The 26,586-nt window shown below is 41.0% G+C and overlaps 1 protein-coding gene and 1 long non-coding RNA gene across 2 annotated transcripts in view; one reads left to right on the plus strand and one right to left on the minus strand.

Annotated features, from left to right (window-relative positions):
• Positions 1–76: 76 nt before the first annotated feature.
• dnajc19 (DnaJ (Hsp40) homolog, subfamily C, member 19) lies at positions 77–22,724 on the minus strand. Its single transcript, XM_063045660.1, has 6 exons — positions 22,583–22,724; positions 21,688–21,739; positions 7,174–7,247; positions 2,231–2,307; positions 1,760–1,830; positions 77–188 (listed from the first exon to the last, which is right to left on the minus strand). The coding sequence occupies exons 1-6, from the start codon at positions 22,583–22,585 to the stop codon at positions 118–120; spliced, it is 348 nt and encodes a 115-aa protein (XP_062901730.1). The 5' UTR covers positions 22,586–22,724; the 3' UTR covers positions 77–117.
• A 104-nt stretch (positions 22,725–22,828) lies between these two features.
• LOC134345262 (uncharacterized) overlaps positions 22,829–26,586 on the plus strand; it is a 699,247-nt gene continuing 695,489 nt past the window's right edge. The window contains exon 1 of the long non-coding RNA XR_010017644.1: positions 22,829–22,903. This is a non-coding gene — a long non-coding RNA (uncharacterized LOC134345262). The remainder of the gene's footprint in view (positions 22,904–26,586) is intronic.

The raw sequence follows: 26,586 nt of genomic DNA on the forward strand, positions 1-26,586 counted from the left end.
TCTGAAATACAATTAACTTTGAGCATCTGATTTATTGAATGATTACATGCAGTTTAATAAACCACAATAACAATTGTTTTTGAAAAAAGTATCATAGTTTACTACTTTCAGACAAGATCACTTTTTGTTCTGAGAATCCAGTAAATCTTTAGCTTCATTGATCTTGGATGCAAGATAAGGAGATCCACCTGCCAAATAAACCCATATAAGAATTAGTAATAGAACACCATAGTACAGAAACAGGCCTGTTGGCCCATCTAGTCTACTGTATCATTTATCTGCCTAGGCCCATTGCCCTGAACCTGGACCATAGCCCTACCCAGTCCTCTCATTCATTTATTTAATCAAATTTCTTTAAAATGTTGAAATCAACCCTGCATCCACCACTTGCGCTGAAAGTTCATTCCACACTCATGTTCCCCTTAATCATTTCACCTTTGACCCATGACCTCTAGTTCTAGTCTCACTCAACCTCAGTGGGGGAAAAAAAACCTCGCATTTAAAGCAACACACATCAAAGTTGCTGGTGAACGCAGCAGGCCAGGCAGCATCTATAGGAAGAGGTACAGTCGACGTTTTGGGCCGAGACCCTTCGTCAGGACTAACTGAAAGAAGAGCTAGTAAGAGATTTGGGAGGGGGAGATCCAAAATGATAGGAGAAGACAGGAGGGGGAAGGATGGAGCCAAGGGCTGGACAGTGGATTGGTAAAAGGGATATGAGAGGATCATGGAACAGGAGGCCTAGGGAGAAAGGGGGAGGGGGTAAGCCCAGAGGATAGGCAATAACGGATGGGGTGCGAGGGGGAGGTGAGGCATTAATAGAAATTAATCGTGGGGCATTAATCATTCCTTATCATCAAGTTAGAGAAGTGAATGTTCATGCCATCAGGTCGGAGGCTACCCAGATGGAATATAAGGTGTTGTTCCTCCGTCCGCCAGAGAAAGCAAGATCTCCCAGTGGCCACACATTTTAATTCCACATCCCATTCCCATTCTGACATGTCTATCCACGGCCTCCTCTACTGTAAAGATGAAGACACACTCAGGTTAGAGGAACAACACCTTATATTCCGTCTGGGTAGCCTCCAACCTGATGGCATGAACATTGACTTCTCTAACTTCCGTTAATGCCCCTCGTACCCCATTATTGCCCATCTTCTGGGCTTCCCCCCTCACCCTTTCTTTCTGCCTAGGCCTCCCGTCCCATGATCCTCTCATATCCCTTTTGCCTATCACCTGTCCAGCTCTTGGCTCCATCCCTCCCCCTCCTGTCTTCGCCTATCATTTTGGATCTCTCCCTCCCCCTCCCACTTTCAAATCTCTTACTAGCTCTTCTTTCAGTTAGTCCTGATGAAGGGTCTCAGCCCGAAACGTTGACTATACCTCTTCCTATAGATGCTGCCTGGCCTGTTGCGCTCACCAGCAACTTTGATGTGTGCTGCTTGTATTTAAGCTACCTATACCTCTCAATTTTGTATAGCTCTATCAAATCTCCCCTCAGTCTTCTACGTTCTTGGGAATGAAGTCCTAATCTATTCAACTTTTCCCCCATAACTCAGGTCCTCAAATCCCAGCAACATCCTTGTAAATTTTCTCTTCACTCTTTCAACCTTACTTGCATCTTTCCTGTGGGCAGGTGAGCAAAACTATGCTGATCTATGCCCTGAGCTCATCTGCTCATTAGTCCATATTTGAAGCAGAATGTTTAAAATACAATTAAAATTTAAGAGCTTGGTTTGCTTTCAACAGATAATCTCACCTTTATCTGGGTGATTGAGTACCATGATCCTCCTATGTGCCTCCCGGATTTTAACCTTGTTAGCTGTGGGGCTTTTAATAGATAAGTACTTTTAATTTTTAAACAACCTAAAAATGAAATTAAACATTTTATAAGAACTATAGCAATTTTTCTATCTTGTCAGTTGTGCTTAGAAAATTTGTTAATAAGATATCTGTTTCTATTATGCAAATATTCCAATTTGAAAAAAGTGTATATGAGAACACATTCCAAGAATGGGGATCCACATTTGCAACTTGACTTCAAAAATACTAAGTAGGTATTACTTGGTAGGCAGTGATACTTGTGCCCTGGAGAACTATACCCTGAGAAATGACTGTTCAGCAACATATTAATCAAGACCATAAAAATCTCAATCTCATTTTATAAATACCCATTTGATCATAACACCAATGCCTATAAGGGCATTTTATTGTTGAAATGTTGTCTCACCTCACTCCCAGAATAAGAGCTGCCTCCCTCTTTGTCATTTTGGCTTCAAATCCTCCCCTGTAGTAACCACTGAAAGCCTGAAATCAAAGTTTTTAAATTACTGCTTTGAAAAGTTAACAGTTGTACATATTTAGTAAAGTGAATGCTTCATTATAAATTCAAAAATGAGTAGAAATTCAAGAATATACCTGGAGAATTATCAGTATGTTCTGGATATCATGATCTTAAATAGCAAAACGCCTTTAAACTAAAGGAAGCCAACATTGCTTGACATATCTGGTCCCAATATTTCTTAATTTTAAAAATGTGTGACCAATACTGGAAAGGGACAGATCATTTGCCATCCTGTTTTCTCTGACAAGATGCACATAATTATTTTCTTTGAATGACTGCTGTACTGTGTTCATAGTGCTATAGGAGGTACAGAAAGAAAAACGCTTGTTACACGGCGAAGCTAGGAGAGATTAAATGATAGAAGTGATGGTGAAAGTAAGTGTTAAGGACCAGTGAAACAAACCAGATATTTGGAAGTATTGCAAATAAACAAAAGTAATCAGAGGTTACCTTAAGAGGAAGGGGAAAAACCTGAATGCTCTATGTAAGGTTAGAATGAGTGATTATCTGAAGTTACTGCATTCAGTTAAGTCGACAAGACTAGAATATGCCAAGTAGGAAGGTAAGTTACTAGTTCTTGACTTAAACATTTTTGTTATTAAGTGCAATCGTGAACAATAGCCAGATCAGAAATGCTGATCAAGTCAACTAGTTCCCAGGGAGAACTCTGATAGGCCAATTAGATGGTTCACTGCTGCTCAGCGATAGAACACAAAAAAATCATATGTACAATTAAGAAACACTAAAAAAAAGTAAAAATACTGGAGTCATGATGATCATGATGAAGTCTGCTGGAAAGAGACATTTATACACGTGCTGTCCTCCATAATTCAAAGAGATTGAAGGATAAGGTTGCAGGGTACAAGTTCATCTAAGCATAACATTGAACTTGTTAGAACCATACGAGAGTTGAAGCAGAATAAATAATTTCAGACAAACGGAAGTTAAGGTTACCTTTTGAAGAGGTGTTTTGCAAAGCCATGACCCAATATGCACTTGATTTCAGAGGAGAATACAATTCATTAAACTGCTGTTGCATGTACAAAGTATTTGTGTTCTTGGAAAGCAAGAATGATTAAAGTATTGGAATTGCATCAGAAGGCATGAGAAGAGAGAGGATACTGGAGGAGATGAAGTGATCCTAAGCACTTGAAAGGCAGCAATTTCATTGAAGATAAAGATGCAATTGGAAAGTATCTAGTAGTGGCATCACTTTTGAGTGTCAAATTATATAGGATGATCCACTTGAATGTGGAAAACAATGGGGTGGAAGGGGAAAATGAGGTGAACCCTAACCTTTTTCTGGATGGAATGAGAGGATATGACACCAGAGGTGAAGGAAATTAAACAGGTGGGATTGCAAGTATTTAGGCTGTGGTGGAGGAGAAATTGCAGTTGGAAAGAGCAAGGCATGGGTTTGAAGGGGAACATAGTAAGGATCTAATGAAGACTATGAAAATGGGAAAAGGCAATGGAAGCATTATAGGGGCCAGAATAGGAAAAACACATTGTTGGGTGTCAAAGGGATACTGGTTGCAATCTATGAAAGAAGGGCCAGGAAGTAGAAAACACATTTACCACAAGGACAAAAGACTACAGATGCTGAGATCTACAGCAAAAAAAAAGGCTGCTGGAATAACTCAGTGAACCAAGCAGCATATGTGGAGGTAACAGGACAGTCAAGAGTTGCATACGTTCACCTCAGCATAGGTGTTAACATTTTAGGCCAAGACCCTGCAAAAGGACAGTAGAAAGCTAGAATATGGAAGTGAGGAAAGGATGAGGCAGGGGCTAGTATGCAATAGGCAGAATCATTTAGATGGGTGGGGTAAAGTTCAGGGAGGCTGGTGCTATTGGCTGATAGGTGGAAACAGATAGGGAAAATTCTGAGCAGGTGGAGGACAGAGGTTGGAAGGAGATAAGTAGAAGCGGCTAGGTGAGAGGATAAGAATAGACCAAGGGGGCAGTCCAGCTGAATGGGCACGTAGACAATGGGCAGAAATAAATGAAAAAGATGATCAAAAGCAAACAACCTTGGTCAACAAGTAGGAGTGGGAAAGGAATCAAACATAAAAGATTCTGCAGATGCTAGAAATCCAAAGTAACACACAAAATGCTGGAGGAATTCAGAAGGTAAAGAGCATCTATAGAGAGGATTAAGTCTACAATTGGGACTGAGGCCCTTTCCCAACTGAGTGGGGAAGGTAGTTGGCTGGGGGAGGAGGGGAGAAGGGTTGAAGGAAGAATCTGATGGGCAGATGAAGGAAAAAAACAAGAAGGGAGTCAGGATGAGGGATGGAAAAGAAGAGAAGGGGATGGGGCCAAAACTGCTGGTGCTTTGTTAAATCAATGTTAATGCCACCAGGTTGGAGAGTATCCATATGGAATACAAGGTGTTGTTCTTCCAACCTGAGAGTGGCCTCATCATGGTAGTAAGGGCAACCATGGACCAGCATGTAGGAATGGGGAAAGGCATTAAATGGTTGGCCACCAGGAAAACTGGATATGGTAGATGACCCCAACAAACTTACTGGGTAAGCATTGCCTCACCTGGAAGGACTGTTTGGGGGTGCTGAATGGTGGTGAGAGGGGAGGTGAATGGGCAACTGAAGCACTTGTGCTGCTTGCAGAGACAAGTGCCAGGAGGGAGATCAGTGGGGAGAGGCGAATAGACAAGGGGATCAAAGAGAGAGTGATCGCTGTGGAAAGCGGAGAGTGGGGGAGGAGGGAGATAATGACGTGTTTGGCGGTAGGATCCTGCTGGAGATGGTGGAAGTTGCGGAGAATAACATGTTTCATGGGGTGGTAGGCAAGGAAGCAGGCGTTCTATCCTGTCAGCGAGAAGATAAAGGTGGATGTTTGGGACCCATGGCCGCCTCTAATACTATGATGAGGCCACTCTCAGGTTGAAGGTACAAGACTTCATATTCCTTTTGCGCAGCCTCCAACCTGATGGCAGGTACACTGATCTCTCAAATTCCTAGTAATCCCCCCCCCCCCCCCACCACTTCTTCATTCCCTATTCTGGCTCCCCTCTTACACCTTTTTCCTCATCTGCCTATCATTGTCTCTGGTACTCCTCCTGCTCCCTTTCTCTCATGGTCCAAGCTCCTTTCCTAGCAGATTCCTTCTTCAGCCCTTTACATTTTCCACCTTTCACCCAGTTTATTTCATATCCCCCCCCCCCACCCGTCTTCACCTATTACCTTACAGCTTGTACTCCTCCTCCTTCCCCCACCTTCTTATTCTGGCCTTTTCTCCTTTCCAGTCCTGATGAAGCGTTTTGGCCCAAATTATTGACTCTTTACTCCTCTCCATAGATCCTGCCTGACCTGCTGTGTTCCTTCAGCATTTTGTGGTGTTGCTCTGGAATGGGAAAGGAATATGGATTACCTGAAATTAGAAAGCTCAGAATTCATACTATTATATATGAGTTGTTCTTCTAGATTGTGTTAGCCTCATTGTAGCAGTGGAGAAGGTTGAGTGCAGACAGGTTAGTGTGGAAAAAGGGCACTGGAAGTTCACAATGGAAACAACAGACTAAGTGCAGGTGCTCCCCAAAATAGACACCTAGTCTTGCCAATGTGGAGGTACCAGAGAGAGCACTGAATACAACAGATATGATGTGGAGGAGGAGGTGCATGTGAATCTCTGCCTCACATAGCAAAGGCTGTTTAGTTAGTGGTAAAGAGGCAAGCATTGCACCTTAGTGGATGAGGAAGTGCTGGGAAGGGTTGAATGGATCAAGGAGAGTGGCCCTTGCTGAAAGGTGAAGAGGTGGTGTGGAAAGAGGGCAAGACGTGAATGGTAGTTTGGATCTACACATGTATCCATAGCAACATTCTTGATCATATTTACTTCTCTCCAAATTGAAAATGAAGAGGTTAAATGCAAGGATGTATTCAGCCAGATTAAGGAAGGTGCTGGTAGAAAGGGACAGGGTACCCTCTGTTCAAGAGAGTTAAGAGGCCTCAGATCATGAAGTGAATGATAAAAGGTATAATAAGAATTGGGTGCCAATGGTGAACATATGCCCATTCATACCAAGTTTATACCACATTTCTACGAAGCCAGTGTTCAGTGAGATTAGAACACTGAATCTCATTGTTCTGCTTTACCCTCCAGAACAATGCAAGTTTTTTTTCTTCTTCAGCCAACTTTTTAAACAGTTATTCAAACTCAAGTGTATCAAAAAGATTAAAATCTGCTGGAGCATATATCATGCTATGCTTTAAAGGCATCATGCAGTGGAATAGTTTATGTCAACTATTTTTCTATTAAGATGGTAAGCATTTGGGGAGCAATGTTGATTGGAATAAGGTTAATGGACATCAAGTGTAACCATGTGTTTCCCTCACAGTGGGTTTTAAACAGGCAGTAATGACTATCTTAATAAATCTTGCTTGTGGATTGTGAATCTTGCTACAAAGAAACATGATTAGGGGACAATACAGTTGGATCAAGTACTGTAAAGAATTCAAGAGGGTTAGCGATGGGAAAATAATGGCTTATTTACCTTCAGCATATCATGGTCCCAAGAAAACTCTTAAAAAGGTGTTTTAACTCTGCAAGGTAATTGTGTACAGAACAACAACATTTTCCTTGTTGGCAAGTTTGGTGAAGACAGTTAATATGTCCTTAACAAGCCTAATACTGCAAGGTGTTTGGGGGGAGGAGGGTATAGATTATAGCAGGTAAATAGTACTGGAAAGATTTATATTAGTTGTTTGCAGATGAATACATCCAGGCAGAGTTTAAGACTTATTGGCGTGAAGACATTTTATACCATGTACAAAGTCCGTAATAAACCAAGCAGTATAAAAACTAACCGATTTTGGCAGATTCTGAATGGTTTTTTTCAAAGCAGGTTCTACATGCTTCATAGCGTGCACAACATACCGTCCTAAAAAGGAAAAACAAAAATCCCAGCCGACATAAAAATTGAATGACTTAATGGAAAAGAATACAAATTTAGATTCAGTTTTCCTGAGAAAGAAAATTGATATTCCTTCCAGAACTGTTGAATGACGAAAAAATAATCAACAGCAAGACTGAAAAAGTTGAATTGTGAATTGCTATTTTAATGACACTGTAAATCACTAAGAATTTTCTTTTATTAAATTTTTTAAGTGGTATGGCCAGCCATTTGTAGAATCAGGTACAAAAGCATAGTGGCTAGCAAAACGCTTGACAGTACCAGCGACCTAGGTTCAACTCCAGCTGTTGCCTTTAAGTAGATTGTACATTCTCTCCATGACTGTGTGGATTTCCTCTGGATGCTCCGGTTTCCTCCCACAGTACAAAAACGTACTGGTTGGTACATTAATTGGTCACTGCAAACTGTCCTGTCATTAGGTTAGGATTAAATCGGGGGATCCCTGGGCGACACAACTTGAAGAGCCAGGAGGATGTATTACATGCTGCATCTCCATAAATAAATAAATGATATAGACAGCCATTCAGCTCATAGAAAAGATGTAACCAACCAATTCCCATCTTCCAGCTTCTGGTATCCGCCTCTACCAACTTTTTGATTGGAAGTTCTGCACTCCTCTACCCTTTGACTGAAAAGGATAATTCCTTGTCCCTTCTCATCCTATTAATTTTTTAAATATATTGTTCCCTCTCTAAAAGGAAACCGCTGCTTCTTTAATCACTCTGTCTAGTTCTCTAAACCTCTTTCCAATCTCCTGTTAAAGGGAAACAACATTGACTTATAAATTTATAATTCGGGCAATATCCTTGTAAGTCTGCTTTGGAACTGAATATTGAACAGTTGAGTAAACATCCTTACTTCTGACTTTGACAGAGGTGACTGTAGTAGCTGAAAATAGTCAACTTTCTCTAACCCAAAGCGTTACAGCAATAATGCTTTTGGATTGGAATGACTGACACCTAACAAGAACAATCACATCTTTTTGCTTGGTGTAACTACAGCTACTAAATTGTTTACTTCTGGATGCCCCCATTTAGTTTTACTTGAACTTCTTACTGTAGCATTTGACCAAATACCACCTTGATAACAAGGAATCAATTTTGCTCTCACATCTGCGATTCAACTCTTTAGGTCCATGTTTCATCAATATTCTAGATTGAGATAGATTGATTAAATTTGTCTTACTCTCTGTGAAAAGGGGTACCTGGGTAATTTTCCATATTGGCTGACTGATGCCAGTGGTATATAGATCACAGAACAATACAGCCCAGGATCAGGCCATTTGGCCCAAAATTTTGTGCTGAATCACTTAAAGGCTAATTAAACTAATCTCTTCTGCCTACACACAATGTCCACATCCTTACATTTTCCTCATATACCTATCTAAACGGCTCTTAAAAGTCTCTAATGTTTTTTGCCTTTACCACCACCCCAGGCAGTGCATTCCAGGGATCCAACACTTAAAAAAAACCTGCCCCTCACATCCTTGAAATTACCCCGGTATAGTTTGGTTAAAAGTGTGGCTTGTTTTGGCATGGCAAGCTAGTATTCAGTACCACATCCTAGGATGTTATCTGGTCTCAATTGTTTGAGAATGATGGGGATGTCCAGAAGAAGCCACTCAGGGCTTCTGGAAAAAACATATTTGAGTATCAGTAACATTGAATGGTTCAATGTAATATCATTTACTTTTATAACTGTAACAATGCCATTTAAATCACTCATCTTTTATTCAAATTCTTCTCTGGGTTTGCCCTCAATGCCTAAAACCTCACTCCACGAACCTCAGAACTCGGCATTCTTCAAATACCAGCATTTTCTGCAATTTCCCTTAATTTATTGTGAATGTCTGTATAGTCCTTTATCAAGTATCTTGATTATACACTGCTGACTGTTAAACTTTCTATTGGGTGTGATAGTGCTAGTGATTGCTACTTGTGGAGCTGCATCCAGCCAGCAGAGCATAGTCACGAGAAGTTTCACTTCAGACATACTAACCAAAAAGCTCCAGATTTTGGCAATGCTGCTTTAAAACTTAATCCGATGCATGCAGGAGGGGAAGGAAGAATCATAAGGAGGAATCTGGGGCCAGAAAAATTTCAGTGGTAATGTAGAAAATCAATGACTACAGATATAGAAGAGGCATCAGAGTCTCAGCCATGCCATTCTATGTCAGAATGTTGACATGGTAAGGGGTGCTCACTGCAGTTCCGTGGTTTTTACCTCCAGGCTTGACCTCATAATACTGTTTAAAAGAGGGGAGCAAACTGTATTGATTGTGTGATGAGCCTTGTTGCTGTATTGTACTCTGCAGACTGCTTTTACTGGGCTACAAGGATTAAAGCACAGACTGACAAAACTGGTGCAAAAAGCTTGTCATGACGGTGACCCAAAGACTCCACCAGGAGTTAAGGGCATTCTTCTTCTTCTGACAAAACCACACAATCAAGGTAGGTTAGTTAGCCCTGAAAATTGCTTGAGTGTAGGTGGGTGACAGGAGAATCAGGGAGAGTTGATGGATGGGAGAGAATAGATTAGGAAGAAATGTGGGCAAAATGGGACTGACAAAAAAAAGCAGGAGCCAAGCAAAGCCCATCCAGCTCTTCAGACATATCCCAGCATTCATCATGGTCATGGCTGATCTACCTCAGTACCATTTTCCATCATTATTCCCTTATCATTTGATCCCTCTAAGTGCCTGGAAGTCTATAAAACTCGGTCTCTAGATTCAGTCAATCAAAACTGAGTTTCTGGGCTGCTAATTTCCAAAGGGAATGGCCTATCCGGTGCTGTATGTTTCGATGTTAACTGCCCATTGAGTGAAGAAGTTTCTTTTCTTGCTGTCCTGCACAGTCAATCTGCTTTAAAACTTGTACCCCATTGTCCTAGACTTTTTGGTCAAGTAAATACCTGTTCTTTCCATATGACTGTAAGACACAAGAGCAGAATTAGGCCATGTGGCCCATCTAGTCTGCTCTGCCAATCCATCATGGCTGATTTATTATCCCTCTCAACCCTATTCCCCTGCTTTCTTCCATAATCTTTGATGCCCTGACTAATCAAGAACCTATCTACGTGTTTTTTAACTATTCCCAATGACTTGGCCTCCACAGCTGTCTGTGGTGATGAATTCCACAGATTCACTACTCTCTGGCTAAAGAAATTCCTCATCTCCTTTCGAAATGGATATCCCTCTATTCTGAGGCTGTGCCCTCTGGTCTTAGGACTTCCCCCACAATAGGAAACATCCTCTCCACATCCACTCTATCTAAGCTGTTCAATATTTGATAGATTTCAATGAGATCCCACCTCATTCTTCTAAACCCCACTGAGTACAGGCACGGAGCCATCAAATGTTCCTCAACTCTCTGTTCACATAAATGAGTATTACAACCAGGGACTTCAATCAAATTAAGTGAGAATTTTTATTTGTGAATCTTGGTGCTTTTATTTTCACAGAGCCCAAAGACAGAGAAAATTGTAAAGCATGAAAAACTAAAAATTCAAAAGCTGAACTGTCAGCAGTTCAAAAGTATTCAACCCCTTTGCTCAGTACTTAGCTGAACCACCTCTTGCAGCCAGCCAGTAGCCTTTTTGGATAAGTTTCTATTAGCTTTGCACAATGTGATGGAGCAAAATGTTTCTATTCTTCCTTGCAAAATTGCTCAAGCTGTGCCAGGTTAGTTGGGGAGCAGCAGTAGACAGTAATCAGTGGCTGCTATTTCAATTTTTTTCCCACTTTTTCCTCAGTGGACTGCACTGAGCTCCAAGACATGTTTATTGTCTTTGAGATAGTCTTGTACCCATCCCAAGATTTATGTTTCTCTATCATCATTTCCCTGATTTCCTTGGATGCTCTTTTGTCTTCATTCTGTTTGGTCTGTTGAAAACCTACCAAACTCTTGGACCTTACAGAGAGAGGGGATACTTACTCAGGTGATCCTCCAATTTTCTACATCAGCAAATTGGGTGAGTTGGTAAGGTATGGCACTTGAGGAAAGTTGGCATAGTAATTACAGAGAGGATGAATATCATTTTTTCAGCCTCACAATGTTTGCTTTTAATTTTTAGTAAATTGTTCACAGGTTTTGGAATTTTTCTTTTGATTTGTCATGATGCAAATTGTTTTGTAGATTAGCTCAAAAAAATCATACTTCAATATATTTTAAATTTAGAAAATCAGACAGTGAAATATAAAAAGAGTTGTGGGGGTTGAATGCCTTTTCAAGGCACTGTATGTTAACTGTTTCATTCCTGGAATCATTCTCATGAACCTCTACCTCTGGACCCTCTACAATGCTAGAGAATCTCTTCTTGGGTAAGGGGCCCAAAACTGCGATCTGACCAATGCTTTATAAAGCCTTAGCATTACATCCTTGCTGTACTCTCATCCTCTCGAAATGAATGCTAACATTGCATTTGCCTTCCTTAACACCAACTCGACCTGCAAGTTAACCTTTAGGGAATCCTTCACAAGTCCCTATGCACCCCTGATTTTTGAATTTTCTCTGTTCTTAAGATGGTCTACACCTTTATTCTTTCTACCAAAGTGCATTACCATACAATTTCCCACACTATATTTCATCCACCACTTCTTTGCCCATTCTCCCAATCTAAGTCCTACTGCAGATTCCCTGCATCTTCAACACTATCCGCCCCTCCACCTATCTTTGTATCATCTGCAAACTTGGCCACAAAGCCATCAATTCCCTCATCTAAATCACTGATATATAACATGAAATGAAGCAGTCCCAAAACCAACCCCTCGCAGAACACCACTCATCACTGGCAGCCAACCATAAAAGGCCCCCCTATTCCCACTCTTAGCCTCCTGCTAGTAAGCCCATCTTCTATCCATGCTAGTATCGTTACCATGGGCTCCTACTTGTTAAACAGCCTCATATACTGCACCTTCTCAAAGGCCCTCAAATATCCAAGTAACACAACATCCACTGACTCTCCTTTGTCTATCCTGCCTGATATTTCCACAAGCAATTCCAGATTTGTCAGGCAAGATTTCCCCTTAAGGAAACCATGTTGACTTTGGCCTGTTTTATCATGTGCCTCCCAGTACCCTGAAACATCATCCTTAATAATGGAGTCAAACATCTTCCCAACCACTAAAGTCAGGGTAACTGGCCTCTAATTTTCTTTCTTCTGCCTTCCTCTTTTCTTAAAGAGTGGAGTGATATTTGCAGTATTAGACCTCTGGAACATTTCAAAACCTAGTGATTCTTGAAAGATCATTATTAATGCCTCAACAATCTATTCAGCTACCTCTTTCAGAATCCTGGAATGTAATCCGTCTGGCGAGGGGACTTATCTACTTCAGACCTTTCAGCTTCCCAAGCATCTCCACGGTAATAGCAACTACAATCACTTCTATCCCCTGACACTCTCAAATCTCTGGCACACTACTTTTGTATTCCACAGGGAAGACTGATACAAAACACTCATTGCTGTTCTGTCATCTCTGCTAGTATCCCCTTCCAATTTACAGTGGTGCTAGGAAGTATATGAACCTTGTAGAATTTTCTGTTTCTGCATAAATATGACCTAAAATGTGATCAGATATTCACGCAAGTTCTAAAACTAGATAAAGAGAACCCAATTAAATAAATAACACAAAAACAGTATACTTGTTCATTTATTTTTTTTGAGAAAAATGATCCAATATTACATGTATTTGCTGGAAAAAGTATGTAAACCTTTGCTTTCAGTAACTGGTGTGACCCCCTTGTACAGCAATAACTTCAACCAAATGTTTCCAGTAACTGTTGATCAGTCCTGCACATTGGCTTGGAGGAATTTTAGGCCATTCCTCCTAACAAAACTGCTTCAACTCTGGGATGTTGGTGGGCTTCCTTGCATGAACTGCTTATTTCAGATCCTTCCACAACATTTCTATAGGATTAAGATTAGGACTTTGACTTGGCCATTCCAAAACACAAATTTTCTTCTTTTCAAATCATTCTGCTGTTGATTTACTCTTCTTTCAGATCATTGTCTAGTTGCTCTGTCCAACTTCTATTAAGCTTCAGGGTGACAGATATTCCTACCTTGACATTCTCCTGAAAAATGTCTTGATACAATTTTGAATTCCCTTAAAGATTGCAAGCTGTCCAGGCCCTGAGGTAGTAAACTAGCCCCAAACCATGATGCTCCTTCCACCATGCTTCACAGTTGAGATGAGGTTTTGGTGTTGGTGTGCAGTTCCCTTTTTCCTCCAAACACAGCAATATGCATTTCTGTCCAGAAGTTCAACTTCTGTCTCATCTGTCCACAGAGCATTGTCTCAGAAGCTTTGTAGAACATCCAGGTAGCTTTTTGCAATGAGATGTGCAGCAATGTGTTTTTTTAAGCAGTGGTGTCCTTCCATGAACACCATTCTTGTTCAGTGTTTTCCTTATAGCGAACACAGGAACAGAGACTTTAGCAAGTTCTAGAGATTTCTGCAGGTCTTTTGCTTGGGTTTTTTCACCTCCTTCAGCATTGCCCATTGTGCTTTTGGTGTGATCTTTGCAGGATGCCCATTTGTAAGGAGAGTAGCAAAAATACTGAATTTCCTCCAATCTCATCTCAGTGATTGGAACACCTGACTCCAAATAGCTTTTGCAGAAAGCATTACCCCAGAGGTTCACGTACTTTTTCCAACAAATACGTGTAAAATTGGATCATTGTTCACAATAAATAATGAACAAGTATAATGTTTTTCTGTTATTTAGTTATTTATTTGGGTTCTCTTTAGTTTTAGGACTGAAGATCTGATCACATTTTAGGTCATATTTATGCAGAAATAGAGAAAATTCTACAGGGATCACAAACTTAATAACACTACTGTACTTTGGCCAGCTTCTCTCCCATTCTGCTATAATTCCCTTCACTCCACAGTAAAAATGATACATCTGACTTTATCTGCTTCCTATCAAATTGCAGTGTGGATTCTATCACATTACCATCACCATCTCCTAAGGATTCCTTTACCTTAAGTGCCCTAATTCCTAATCAGATATAGCCCCTGTCATGTTATCTTTGTAATTGTAAATGTTGGGCCCAGGATAGATTCCTCGATGAAGACTGGTGTGGGTTCCTGTGTCTTCCCCTGTGTCCACAATCAACTCTTTGGTCTTACTGGCATTAAGTGCAAGGTTGTTGTTGCCACACCACTCAACCAGCTAATCTATCTCACTCCTGTATATGCCTCTTCACCACCATCTAAAATTCTGCCAACAATAGTTGTGTTGCCGGCAAATTTATAGATGGCATCTGAGCTCTGCCAAGCCACACAATCATGGGAGTAGGGAGAGTAGGACAGTGGGATAGGCATGCATTCTTGAGGTGTGCCAGTGTTCATGGTCAGCCAAGAGATGTTGTTTTCGATCCACACTGACTGTGGTCTCAGGTGAGGAAGTTAGGGATCCAATTGCAGAGGGAGATACCAAGGGCTAGATTTTGGAGCTTGTTGATTAGAACTGATTATTGTGTTGTGCTGTAATCAATAAACAGCAGCCTGATGTAGGTATTACTATTGCCTAGGTGATGCAATGCCGAGTGGAGAACCAGTGAGATTGCATCCACTGTAGACCTATTGTGGTGATAGGCAAATTGCAGCTGGTTCAGGTCCTTGCTTAGGCAAGGGTTGATTCTCGCCATGACCAACCTCTCAAGGCACTTCATCACAGCAGTTGCAAGCACCACTAGGTGATATGCATTGACGCAGCTCACCCTGTTCTTCTTGGACACTGGTTATGATTGTTGCCCTTTTAAAGCAGGTGTCAACCTCCAACTGCAGCAGTGAGAGATTGAATATGTTCTTGAACACTCCTGCTATTTGGTTGGCACAAGGTTTCAGAGCACTCCCAGGTACACCATAAGGGCCTGATGCCTTGCGAGGGTTCACCCTCTTGAAAGATATTTTGACATCCGCCTCCCAGAGAGAGATCACCAAATGCTGCAGGGATTCGCACAAGTGTAGATTTATTTTCCCTTTCAAAGCAAGCATGCATAAAAGGCATTGAGCTCATCTGGGAGTGAAGCATCACAGCCATTCATGGTTTAGGTTTCGCTTGTGGGAAGCTTTGGGGCCTGCGAAACCTGCCAGAATGATGTGCTCTGATTCAATCCCTAACCTCATTTGAAATTGTTTTGTCGCTCTTAAAATAGCCGCTACTTAAAGTAGGTCATACCTAGATGACTTGTTTAGTTCTGGATCAATGGTCTTGAATGCCACACATCTAGTCTTCAGCAGACTACAAATCTCCTGGTTCATCCACGTCTTTTGGTTGGGTATGCCCAATATGTTCTCAAAGGCACACACTCATCTACAGAGGTCTTGATGAAGTCAGTGACAACTGTGGTGTATTCATTCTGATTTGAAGATGAATGCTTGAATATTGTCCAGTCCACCAACTCAAAGCACTTCATGGCCTCCCTTAACCATAACTTCTTGGTCCTCACCACTGGTGCTGCAGTCTTTAGTCTTTATGCTGGGAGTAGAAGTACCACCAAGTGAGCGGACTTTCCAAAGTGTGGGAGTGGGATGGCATGGTAAGTATTTTTGATGGTGGCATAACAGTGGTCAAGTGTGTTTGATTCCCCTGGTTCCACAGGTAACTGCTGGAGGTAGTTGGTCAGACATTTTCAAGCTGGCCTGGGTGAAATCCCCTGCAATGATTGGGAAGGCATCAGGGCGTGCCTGCTGATTATGGTGCTCAGCTCCACCAGTGATTCCCTGATGTTGGCCTGAGGTGGAATGTACACTGCTACAAGAATGATATTCGAAAGCCCCTTTTGGCAGTTAAAAAGATCATTTGATCACTAGAGGCAGCAGAGTTGGAGGTTTTGTTTCTTTTTGGTGCTGGGGTGGGGGGAGAACTCCAATGGTTTTTCAGTATTTCATGTCTTTCTGGGGAAGAATAATATCAGAGTCTTATTGTATCTGCATACTTTGACAATAAAATGAACCTTTGAGATGTTCTGAGTGAGCAGGTCCGAAACTGAACTGCCACGTTGGTGCACCATGATGACTTAATCATAAAGAATACACCACTCTTCTACCTTTAAAAGACAGAACTGACCTGCCTTTGTGGAGAATGGTGTCTGAGATGGCAGAGGATAACCGCATGCGTCGGTCGTGCATGCAGCCTGGTACAGCCGTTCCGATCTATTCTTACTTTCTTCTTATTATTTTTTGTATTTTTTTTCCTCACGGTAACATGTTGAAGCTGCATCCTCTCTAACATGCTGGTAGAGAGAGTTTTATTTGGGTTTTCTTTAGCGCCGGAAATGGTTACATCCCGACACGCGGGGCAGAAGCAAGGTCGCATTGTGTATTTCACGGACCAGCAAAGACCGGCTGGCTTAGCAAACAGAGTGGCGGACACCCCTGCTGAAATCCGGAGGAAAACACACAGAGGGGGATCACAAAGCCGAGGAAAGAGGACCGGGTCAAGACAACAGAGACTTTTGGAGAAGGGGAGTTCGGGGGGTAATACCATTCCAGCTGACCGGAAGTGCACTGAGAGCGGTAAGCGTAAAGGAGTTCGGTGCTTACTGTTCTGGCTAACAACAGCTGGTGCAATCCGGAGTATATTACGATCGAGGAACGTGTTTGCAGACTGGATATTGAACTTTTTACTGTTGGTTTCGGCCACATTCCATCATGATACAACACTTGGCGGCATGGGAGGTCGTTCCTGCCTGTGGCCATCGAACGTGCAGCTCCTCCCGTGGAGGGTCAGACACCCTAAGCTAATAGACTGGTCCTGGACTTATTTTCCATCTGGCATAGTTTGCATTTTGGTGTTTGTTGCGGTTTTTTGTATTGCTATATTTACACTCTATTCTTGGTTGGTGCGGCTGTAACAAAACCAAATTTCCCTCGGGATTGATAAAATATATCTATCTATTCCATGAAGCAAAGTACACAGCAGTCCCTGGTGTCCCTCTGGTACTGCAATCTTGCTCTGAGGTCTTCAGTTTTATTTTCCAGAGACTGTACAGTCACCAACAGGATTGTTGGGAGTGGGGGTTTAAGTCCTCTGTGTTTCAATTGTAGTTGTAGAACAGCGCACTGTCCCTGCTTGTTTCTTTAAACGAGAACCGCACTCAAGTCCTGAGTCTGCGAGCCTGGGATCCATCGATTTTAAGTATCGATCGATCGTTTTGAAAAAAATCACCTTAAAATGATGTCACTTGCTAAAGTACCCATGGCTGTGACTGTGGTTTTCAGCTGTAGTAGTCCTAAACAGGAATAATTGATGATTCCTATCAGAGCTGCATGCGGAGTCGCCGCTTATCGGTGCTCTCTTGAACCCAGGAGTAGAAAACAGTTAAGAAATCTTACAATAAACTGTATTATTAACTAGGTTGCACTACCAGAAATATTGGCAAAAACTAAATCATTTGTACATTTCAGCAGGAAATGAGATAAAATTTGGAGTGAAACTTTTACAGGCTGTGGAAAAAAGCAGTGAATGGGACTATCTAGTAAATTTTACTAAAGGTCACACACAAACACCTGTGCTGCAACTTCCCATTTTTCTTTCTACTCTCTGTAGTTTTAATTGTGGAATGTTCTTATTGCACTCATCACCTTATGTTTGACCACAAGGCCATACGATATTGGAGCAGAATTATGCCATTTGGCCCATCAAGTCTGCTCCACCATTTCATCATGGCTGATCCATTTTTCAATCTCCTGTTTCCCCCCCCGGATCCCTTCATGCCCTGACCAATCAAGAATCTATCAACCCCTGCCTTAAATATACATAAAGACTTGGTCTCCACAGCTGTCCATGGCAATGAATTCCACAGATTCATCACTGCCTGGCTAAAGAAATTCCTCCTCACCTTCATTCTAAAAGGAATTCTGAAGCTGTGTCCTCTGGTCTTAGACTCTCCCACAAGGAACATCCTCTCCACATTCACTCTAACAAGGCCTTTTCACAATTTGATTGTTTTCAATGAGGTCACCCTTCATTCTTCTGAATTCTAGAGAATACAGGCCCAGAGCCAACAAATGCTCTTCATACAAGCTGTTCAATGTAAGGGGCCAAAATTTACTCACAATACTCCAAGTGAGACCTAACCAGTGCTTTATAAAGTCTCAATATTACATCATTTTCTTATATTCTAGTCCTCTTGAAATGAATGCCAACTTTGCATTTACTTTCCTCACCACAGATTCAACCTGCAAATTAACCTTTAGGGAACCCTGCACAGAGACTCCCAAGTTCCTTTGTGCCAGTTTTTTTGTATTTTCTCTCCATTTAGAAAATAGTCTACCTTTCATTTCTTCTACCAAAGTGCATGACAAGACACTTCTTGACAATGTATTCCCTTCTACTTCCACAAAACTACCTATCCCTCCACCCATCACCTTATCACCTGAAAACTTGCAACAAACCCATCAATTCCAGCATCCAAATCATTGACATATAACGCAAAAAGAACTGATCCCAACACCATCCCCGGTGGACCACTAGTCACCGCAGCCAGTCAAATAAAGCTTCCTTTATTTCCACTCTTTACCTCCTGCCAATCAGCCACTGATTTATCCACTGATAGAATCTTTCCTGTAATACCATGGGCTCATAACTTGTGGCACCTTGTCAAAGGCCTTTTGAAAATCCAAGTACAAAATATCAGCTGATTTTCCTTTGTCTATTCTGCCTATTATTTTTTCAAAGAATTCCAACAGATTTGTCAGACAAGATTTTCCCTTGAGGAAACCATGCTGACTATGGCCTATTTTATCATGTGCCTCCAAGTACCCTGAGACCGCATCCTTAATAATTGACTCCAACATCTTCCCAACCACTGAGGTCATACATAAAGGCCTATAGTTTCCTTTCTTCTGCCTCTCTCTCTTCTTGAAGAGTGGAATGACACTTGCAATTTTCCAGTCTCCCTGAACCACTCCAGAATCTAGTGATTCTTCAAAGTTCATTACTCTCCATACAATCTCTTCAGTCACCTCTTTCAGAACCCTGGGGTGTACACCATCTGGTCCAGGTGACTTATCTACTTTCAGACCTTTCAGTTTTCCAAGAACCTTCTCTCAAATATGGTAACTTCATACACCTCTTGGCAGCTGGAACTTCCACAGTGAAAACTGATACAAAATACTTGTTCAGTTCATCCACCATTTCGTTGTCCCCCATTACACCTCTCCAGCATCTTTTTCCAATCTCTACTTTCACCTCTCCTTTACACTTTATGTATCCAAAGAAACTTTTGGTATTCCCTTTAATATTATTGGCTAGCTTGCTTTCGTATTTCATCTTTACCGTTTCAAATCACGAAAAAGACAAAATCTGCAGAGGCTGGAAATCTGAGCAACACACACAAAATGCTAGAGGGACTCAGCAGGCCAGGCAGTATTTCTGGAAAAGAGTACTGTCCCGCTGAAGGGTTTCGGCCGAAATGTCAACTGTACCCTTTTCCATAGATGCATCCTAGCCTGTCGAGTTCTTCCAGCATTTTAAGTGTGTTTACCTTTTTAATGATTTTCTTAGTTGCCTTCTGTTGTTTTTTTTTAAAAAAAGTTTCCCAATCCTCTAACATCCCACATATAATTTTTGCTCTATTATATGCCCTCTCTTTGGCTTTTATGGTCACTTTGACTTCTCTTGTTAGCCATGGTTGTGTCATCTTTCCTTTAGAATACTTCTTCCTCTTTGGGATGTATATATCCGGTGCCTTCTGAATTGCTTCCAGAAATCCCAGCCATTGCTGCTCTAATGTCATCCCTGCCAGTGTTCTTTTCCAATTAATTCTGACCAACTCCTCTCTCATGTCCATGTAATTCCCTTTACTCCACTGTAATACCGATACATATGACTTTAGCTCTCCTGCTCAAATTTCAGAATGAATACAATCACATTATGATCACTTACTCCAAGGGTTCTTTTACCTTAAGCTCTTTAATCAACTCAAGTTCACTGCACAATACCAAATCTAGTGGGCTCAACCATGAGCTGCTCTAAAAAGTTATCTTGTAGGCAGTCTAGGAATTCCCCTTCTTAGAATCCAGCACCAACCCGATTTTCCCAATCTACTTGCATATTTAAGTTTCCCGTGGCTATTGTAACTTTGCCCTTTTAGCATGCATGTGCTAATTCATTGTAATGTGTAGACCACATCCTTACTACAGTTTGGGGGTCTGTATACAGCAACCAACAGGGTCATTTTACCTTTAAAATTCCTTAACTCTAGCCACAATGATTCAACACCTTCTGACACCATGTCACCTCTTTCTAATAATTTAATTTCATTTTCTACCAACAGAGTAATGCAACTCCCCTCTGCCTTCCTGCCTGTCCTTGCCATACAATGTGTATCCTTGGACATTAAGCTCCCGGCATACAATCTTTCAGCCGTGATTCAGTGATGCCTACAACATCATACATGCCAGTGTGTCACTGTGCTACAAGTTTTTTTTACCTTATTCTGTATACTGCGTGCATTCAAATATAACATCTTCAGTACTGTATTCACCCTTTTCAATTTTGTCTGTCTTTTACATTGTAACTCATCCTATTGACTGCAATTTTGCCCTATCATTATCATCCCTTAATCTCCTCTCCTTGTTTGATCTAGCTGTAAGCTGTAAAACACTGGGGAGCACTTTAATTTTTTTAAGCCAAATAAGGAAATACAATTTATTCTCTGATTTTTCACACCAAACGTTAACACGTTAACACGTCATGCACTTTGCAAATAAATAAACTATAAATGTGAGAAAATACGCACAGTGTCCACTAATAGGTACCTCCTGTACCTGACAAGGTGGTCACTAAGTGTGTGTTCATGGTTGTCTGCTGCAATAGCCCATCCACCTCGAGGTTTGACATGTTGGCTATCCAGATGCCAACCACTGTTGTAAGGCAGGGTTTTTTGAGTTACTATTGCCTTCCTGTCAGCTTGATTCAGTCTGGCCATTCTCCTCTAACTTCTCACACAACAACAAGCTGCTTTTGCCCACAGAAATACTACTCACTGGATGTTTTTTGTTTTTCGCATTATTCTCTGTAAACTCTAGAAACTGGTGTGCGATAAAATCCAAGGAGATCAGCATTTTCTGAGGTACTCAAACCACCCTGTCTGACACCAGCAATCATTCCATGGTCAAAGTTATTTAGATCACAATTCTTTCCCATTCTGATGTTTGGACTGAACAACAACTGAACCTCTTGACCATGTCTGCGTGCTTTTATGCATTGAGTTGCTGCCACATGATTGGCTGATTTAGATATTTGCATTAAGATGGTGTACAGGTGTACCTAATAAAGTGGCCAGTGTACATCAGCATATTTTTTGGTACAGTACAGATAAAATAATAAGCACATCTGTAAACATATTAGTTACAGGAATAAAACAGAAAAGAACAGTATTCCATACAAACCTGCAAATGCTGCAGCTGCAACTGTCAGGCCAACTGCTACCATTGTGCTAGCCTAAAAGTAGAATAAGAGTAATATTACACATCTTTAGAACACATGGCTTTGAACTTATTTACTTTTGAAACAGTCACTACCATTACATTGCAGTAATTTCTTAAAATGTGCCCTAAAGAACTATCTTTACAGTAAACAGGCTTTGCACAAAAGCAGTCTGCCTTCCTCATTTCAAATTCCTCTAATACAACAGGTTTTCTTCCAGTTATAACTCCAAATCAACTATTATCGACTCTTCATCCGCTCTTCCAGTCCACGTGTATTGAGTAAATTCATGCTGTAATTTATCGTTTTTATGCACTGTACTGCTGCCGCAAAACTACGAATTTCATGACGTCAGTGATAATAACTCTGATTCCAATTATAGATTTACCTTGAACTTCAAATTTAACTAATACAAGTGCAATATTGAGAAGCATTCAGGCTTCCCAAATTGCTTCTGAGATAGTTTGATATTACCCTAATATTCCTTCAGCGAGGTACTGAAGGAAGAAATAAGCAATAATGTCACAAACTTGAGCAAAAGCGGGACCCTTAAGCCTTTATTATCTCTATGTAATGTTAAGGGCACCGATCACGCTCTCTGCAACTAGACTCGGCGGTGTGAGCTTGGCTCATGCACGGACACCTCCAAACAGGACAGACTAATCGTAGCAACATACATCGAAGTTGCTGGTGAACGCAGCAGGCCAGGCAGCATCTCTAGGAAGAGGTACAGTCGACGTTTCAGGCCGAGACCCTTCGTCAGGACTAATCGTATATCATCCCGGAAAACTTCCCAACAGCTAATCATCTGAAATCCACTCCACTATAACAGAAAAGAAAGATAATATTAATACTTACCATTTTTAACTGGACAGATGATCTCTAATTAGTAAAAGTACACACTGGCCGGTAACATCCCGCTCTGCGCCCCCCAACCGTTCCGACCCCGTCAATGCCCACGAGCAATCTCACACCTCAAGATCGCCCAAGACTTTGCCGTTCAGTGGATTACTGTCGTGAAATTTTGTGACGGCCGTAAGAGTTCCCGCCCCGCTTCGCCTTCCACTCCCGTGATTGGTACGTTCCTCCGAGGCCGTTGTGTGCCGGGGAGCCCCGCCTCTCACCTTTGGGTCGTTGACAATCAGCTGTCGGGCACGCACCCGTGATGAAAGGAGCAGGGTAAGGCATTATCTCTCATTAAAAAATGGTGTTTATGTAGATTATTTTATCTTGGAAATAGTACCACACATACTAACTCTCAAGGTAACGACGTACGCAAAAAAAAAGTTTTTTTTCATTCTACTTTACTGGAGTTTGCTTCCTTAGTAATGAATTTACTAGTTTTAATGTGAGGTGTAAAAATAAATTATTTTAATATAAGATTTGTCCGTTAGAAGAAAACTTATGAACCCGAATAAACTCATATGTATTTGCAAATAGGTACCAGCCTTTTAAACATTATTTATCTATTATTAAAGTATGTAATATTTTTGTTGTATGGTTATTTTTATTTTCAAAATATTCCAAGCAAATGTATATGATAATATCAATTATCTTTGCGGTTTTTAGTGAGAAATTTGATGAGAAGAATCTGCAAAATACAGATTTTTTTCTCTATGAGTGCAGCTGCTCAAGGTCGAAAAAGACTTTCCACTAAGGTGCTGTGGGTTCCAAGGTGACTAGAGATCAGCATCAGCAGAGATCAGAAGTGTTTTTAGTGACAGGTTTCTTGCTTGTGAGATGGTTTGCTGTTACGTATATATTCTAGACTTCTTTTTGTATGGTCCTGATGAAAGGAAATAAGATTCTGGATGCCATACTCAAAGAGGCAATTTACATAAGGAGTCCAGCACTTTTTTTTTTGGGGTTTTGGCAGATTTCATGAAGCGACAAAAAATAAAATTAATTAGTCGGATTTCCAGAAGGATGCAGTAACATAAATGTTATAGTCTGTTGTCGTATTCCAGGCACTCAATTGATTCATATTTACAAACACCTCTAGTGGAAATTGAAATTGACATTTCTGGATGTTCTGGCCTGGCCAGGGAGCCACTTAGATTCTCTGCCAGCAGTCTCACCCAGAGAACGGCTTCATTGATCTCCCAAGAATAGGCAAGATTACAAATTCAACACCATACCTTTTCCATTTTACACACAGTATATTCATTTTCTTAGCAATATTTAGAAAATAATTTCCACTATGCACAATGTTTATGGGACCTCTAACTTAGCATCTTGAATTTGGTCTGTGCATGATCTTAAGCATAATGAATTCTAAAAGGATGATGAGACCATGTATTTTTGTCAACTCCACCATGTTACGTGACATTTATGTATGCCTCAGAGGATATCCTATTACTGTTAGAACCTGAAGACCGAGATGGGAGTGGGGATGTGACACTTTCACAGTGTGGGTGGAAGTGAAGGCTGCCCTTATTTAGATACTCAGGATAGCAGGAAATTAAGGACTGTCACCTCTGAAAAAATGTGAAATAAATGTTATACTTACTATTACAAGGTAACTTTTGACTATGAATGACATCTGAAAGATCTGACACTTACCTGCATTTGCAGAAATATTTTGGAAGCTTTGACTTTATTGCAGGAATTAGTTCAGAGTGAGTGGAAAATGGCCAGAGACTTTTTGGTGAATGGATTTTACAATTTGATCTTTACTACTCTGCTGAGGAGTAGAAGTACGCCTTACCTGAAGAGATGTATTCGCCATAGAGGAAGTTGTGATGATATTGGGTTCCCTGTTTGCAAAGCACTAAACTCAAAAGAAGATTTTAAGCCCTATCTAATATAGGCATCTACAGGTACCCTCACTATAGGGAGGTTATACTGTATCAATCTACTCTTCAAGGATTAGTGCCCGCTGCTTGGCTGGTGGATTCCACCCCCCCCCCCACCAAGGAAGAGATACTTCCTGCTAATGAAGTAGTTTGAACACAGTTTATTTTATCTTAATGATACACATTTAAATTTAGACAAATAGTTCTTAACACACACTTAAAACTCAGAGGATTTTTGATATAGAATAGATTTCTGAATTACAAGAGATTTATAAATTGCAAAGGATTTCTAAACACAGTTACAATTGTTGCAAACTAAAGGAACACACCAACGAGTTGCATACAAGTGAGTTGTCCATCACAGAAACCAAAGGCTGAGGAATGAATTCTAGTTCTTCGTTCTGTCACCCCACTTTGTCATTCCCAACTATCTCCAATGCTGTCTAATATTTATACTGTTATGCTACTAGATGACGTCATTTGTATGTGAAGTTTTCCAGATACCTTTGCTGGGACAATGTAATTTATACAGGTAGTCTGAAAGATTCTGTGGACAGTGGTGCAAATAACTTAGCTGTAATTGCCTTGTTTAATTTAGGCTAATTAACATAGCTCTAGTGTCTTGATGCAGACAAGAAACCTCATGGTTACTTCACTTTGCAAACCATGTCTTTTAGCAGCCAGTCCATGTATCCTTGTAACTTCAGATTACTGCTTGCAATTTATATTAAGAACCGAAGACTGGTTCTAATTTACAACTAGAAGCTGAGCAACGGATATTGGGTAGAAATTTAACTTTGTCACAAACAACTCTAACCCTTTGGAGTCGTGGCCACAAACAACTCATGCCTAAGCAAGGACCTGGATCTGCTGCAATTTCTCTATTGCCACAATAGGTCTACAGCACACGCAATCTCACTGGCTGTCCATTTGGCTTCGAATCACCCGGACAATAGTAATACCTACATCAGGCTGCTGTTTATTGATTATAGCTTAGCATTCAACGCAATCATACCCTCAGTTCTAATCAACAAACTCCAAAATCTGGACTCTGTACCTCTCTCTGCAACTGGATCCTTGATTCCTCACCAGAAAAGCACAGTTTGTGCGGATAGGAAATAACATCTCCTCCTCAACTGACAATCAACACGGACACACCTCAGGAATGTGTACTTATTCCTTTGCTCTACTCTCACTCACCCACAAATGTGTGGCTAGGCACAGCTCAAATGCCATCTATAAATTTGCTGATGACACAACTATTGTTGGCAGATTTTCACATGGTAATGAGGAGGTGTACAGAAGTGAAACAGATCAGCTGGTTGAGTGGTGTCGCAAAGGCAGCCTTACACTCAACGTCAATAAGAACAGAGAATTGTGAACTTTAGGAAGGGGAATTTCAGGGAAGATACACCAGTCTTCATCAAGGGATTAGCAGTGGAAAGGGTGAGCAGTTCAAGTTCCAGGGTGTCAACTTCTCTGAAGATCCATCATGGGCCCAAGGTACAGATGCAGTTACATCAGTGGTTATATTTCATTAGGAATTTGAAGAGAATTGTTATTTCACCAAAGACACTCGTAAATTTTTACGGATGTACAGTGGAGAGCATTCTTACTACAGAAAGGGTGAGTAATGTAGCAGGATCCTCTTTTGAGTCAGTATGGGTAGAAGTCAGGAACAGGAAGGGAGCAGTTACTCTATTAGGGGTATTCTATAGGCCCCCTGGGAGCAGCAGAGATACCGAGGAGCAGATTGGGAGGCAGATTTTGGAAAGGTGCAAAAATAACAAAATTGTTATCATGGGTGACTTTAACTTCCCTAATATTTATTGGCACCTGATTAGTTCCAATGGTTTAGATGGGGCAGAGTTTGTTAAGTGCATCCAGGGTGGATTCCTGTCACAGTATGTTGACAGGCCGACTAAGGGGAACGTCATACTAGATCTAGTATTAGGTAACAAACTGGGTCAGGTTACAGATCTCTCAGTGGGTGAGCATCTGGGGGACAGTAACCACCACTCCCTAGCCTTTAACATTATCATGGAAGGGCAAATTATGAGGCTATAA

The sequence above is a fragment of the Mobula hypostoma genome, chromosome 4, assembly GCF_963921235.1.
Source record: "Mobula hypostoma chromosome 4, sMobHyp1.1, whole genome shotgun sequence".
NCBI classification, from domain to species: domain Eukaryota; kingdom Metazoa; phylum Chordata; class Chondrichthyes; order Myliobatiformes; family Myliobatidae; genus Mobula; species Mobula hypostoma.

Bases quoted from the DNA above. Each gene is read 5' to 3' on its own strand.
- dnajc19 (XM_063045660.1), bottom strand. The intron at 1,831-2,230 runs GTGAGACAACAT...ATCTATTAAAAG, and splicing joins GCTCTTATTCTGGGAGTGAG to CCCCACAGCTAACAAGGTTA. The intron at 189-1,759 runs GTGAGATTATCT...TTTATTTGGCAG, and splicing joins ACTCAATCACCCAGATAAAG to GTGGATCTCCTTATCTTGCA.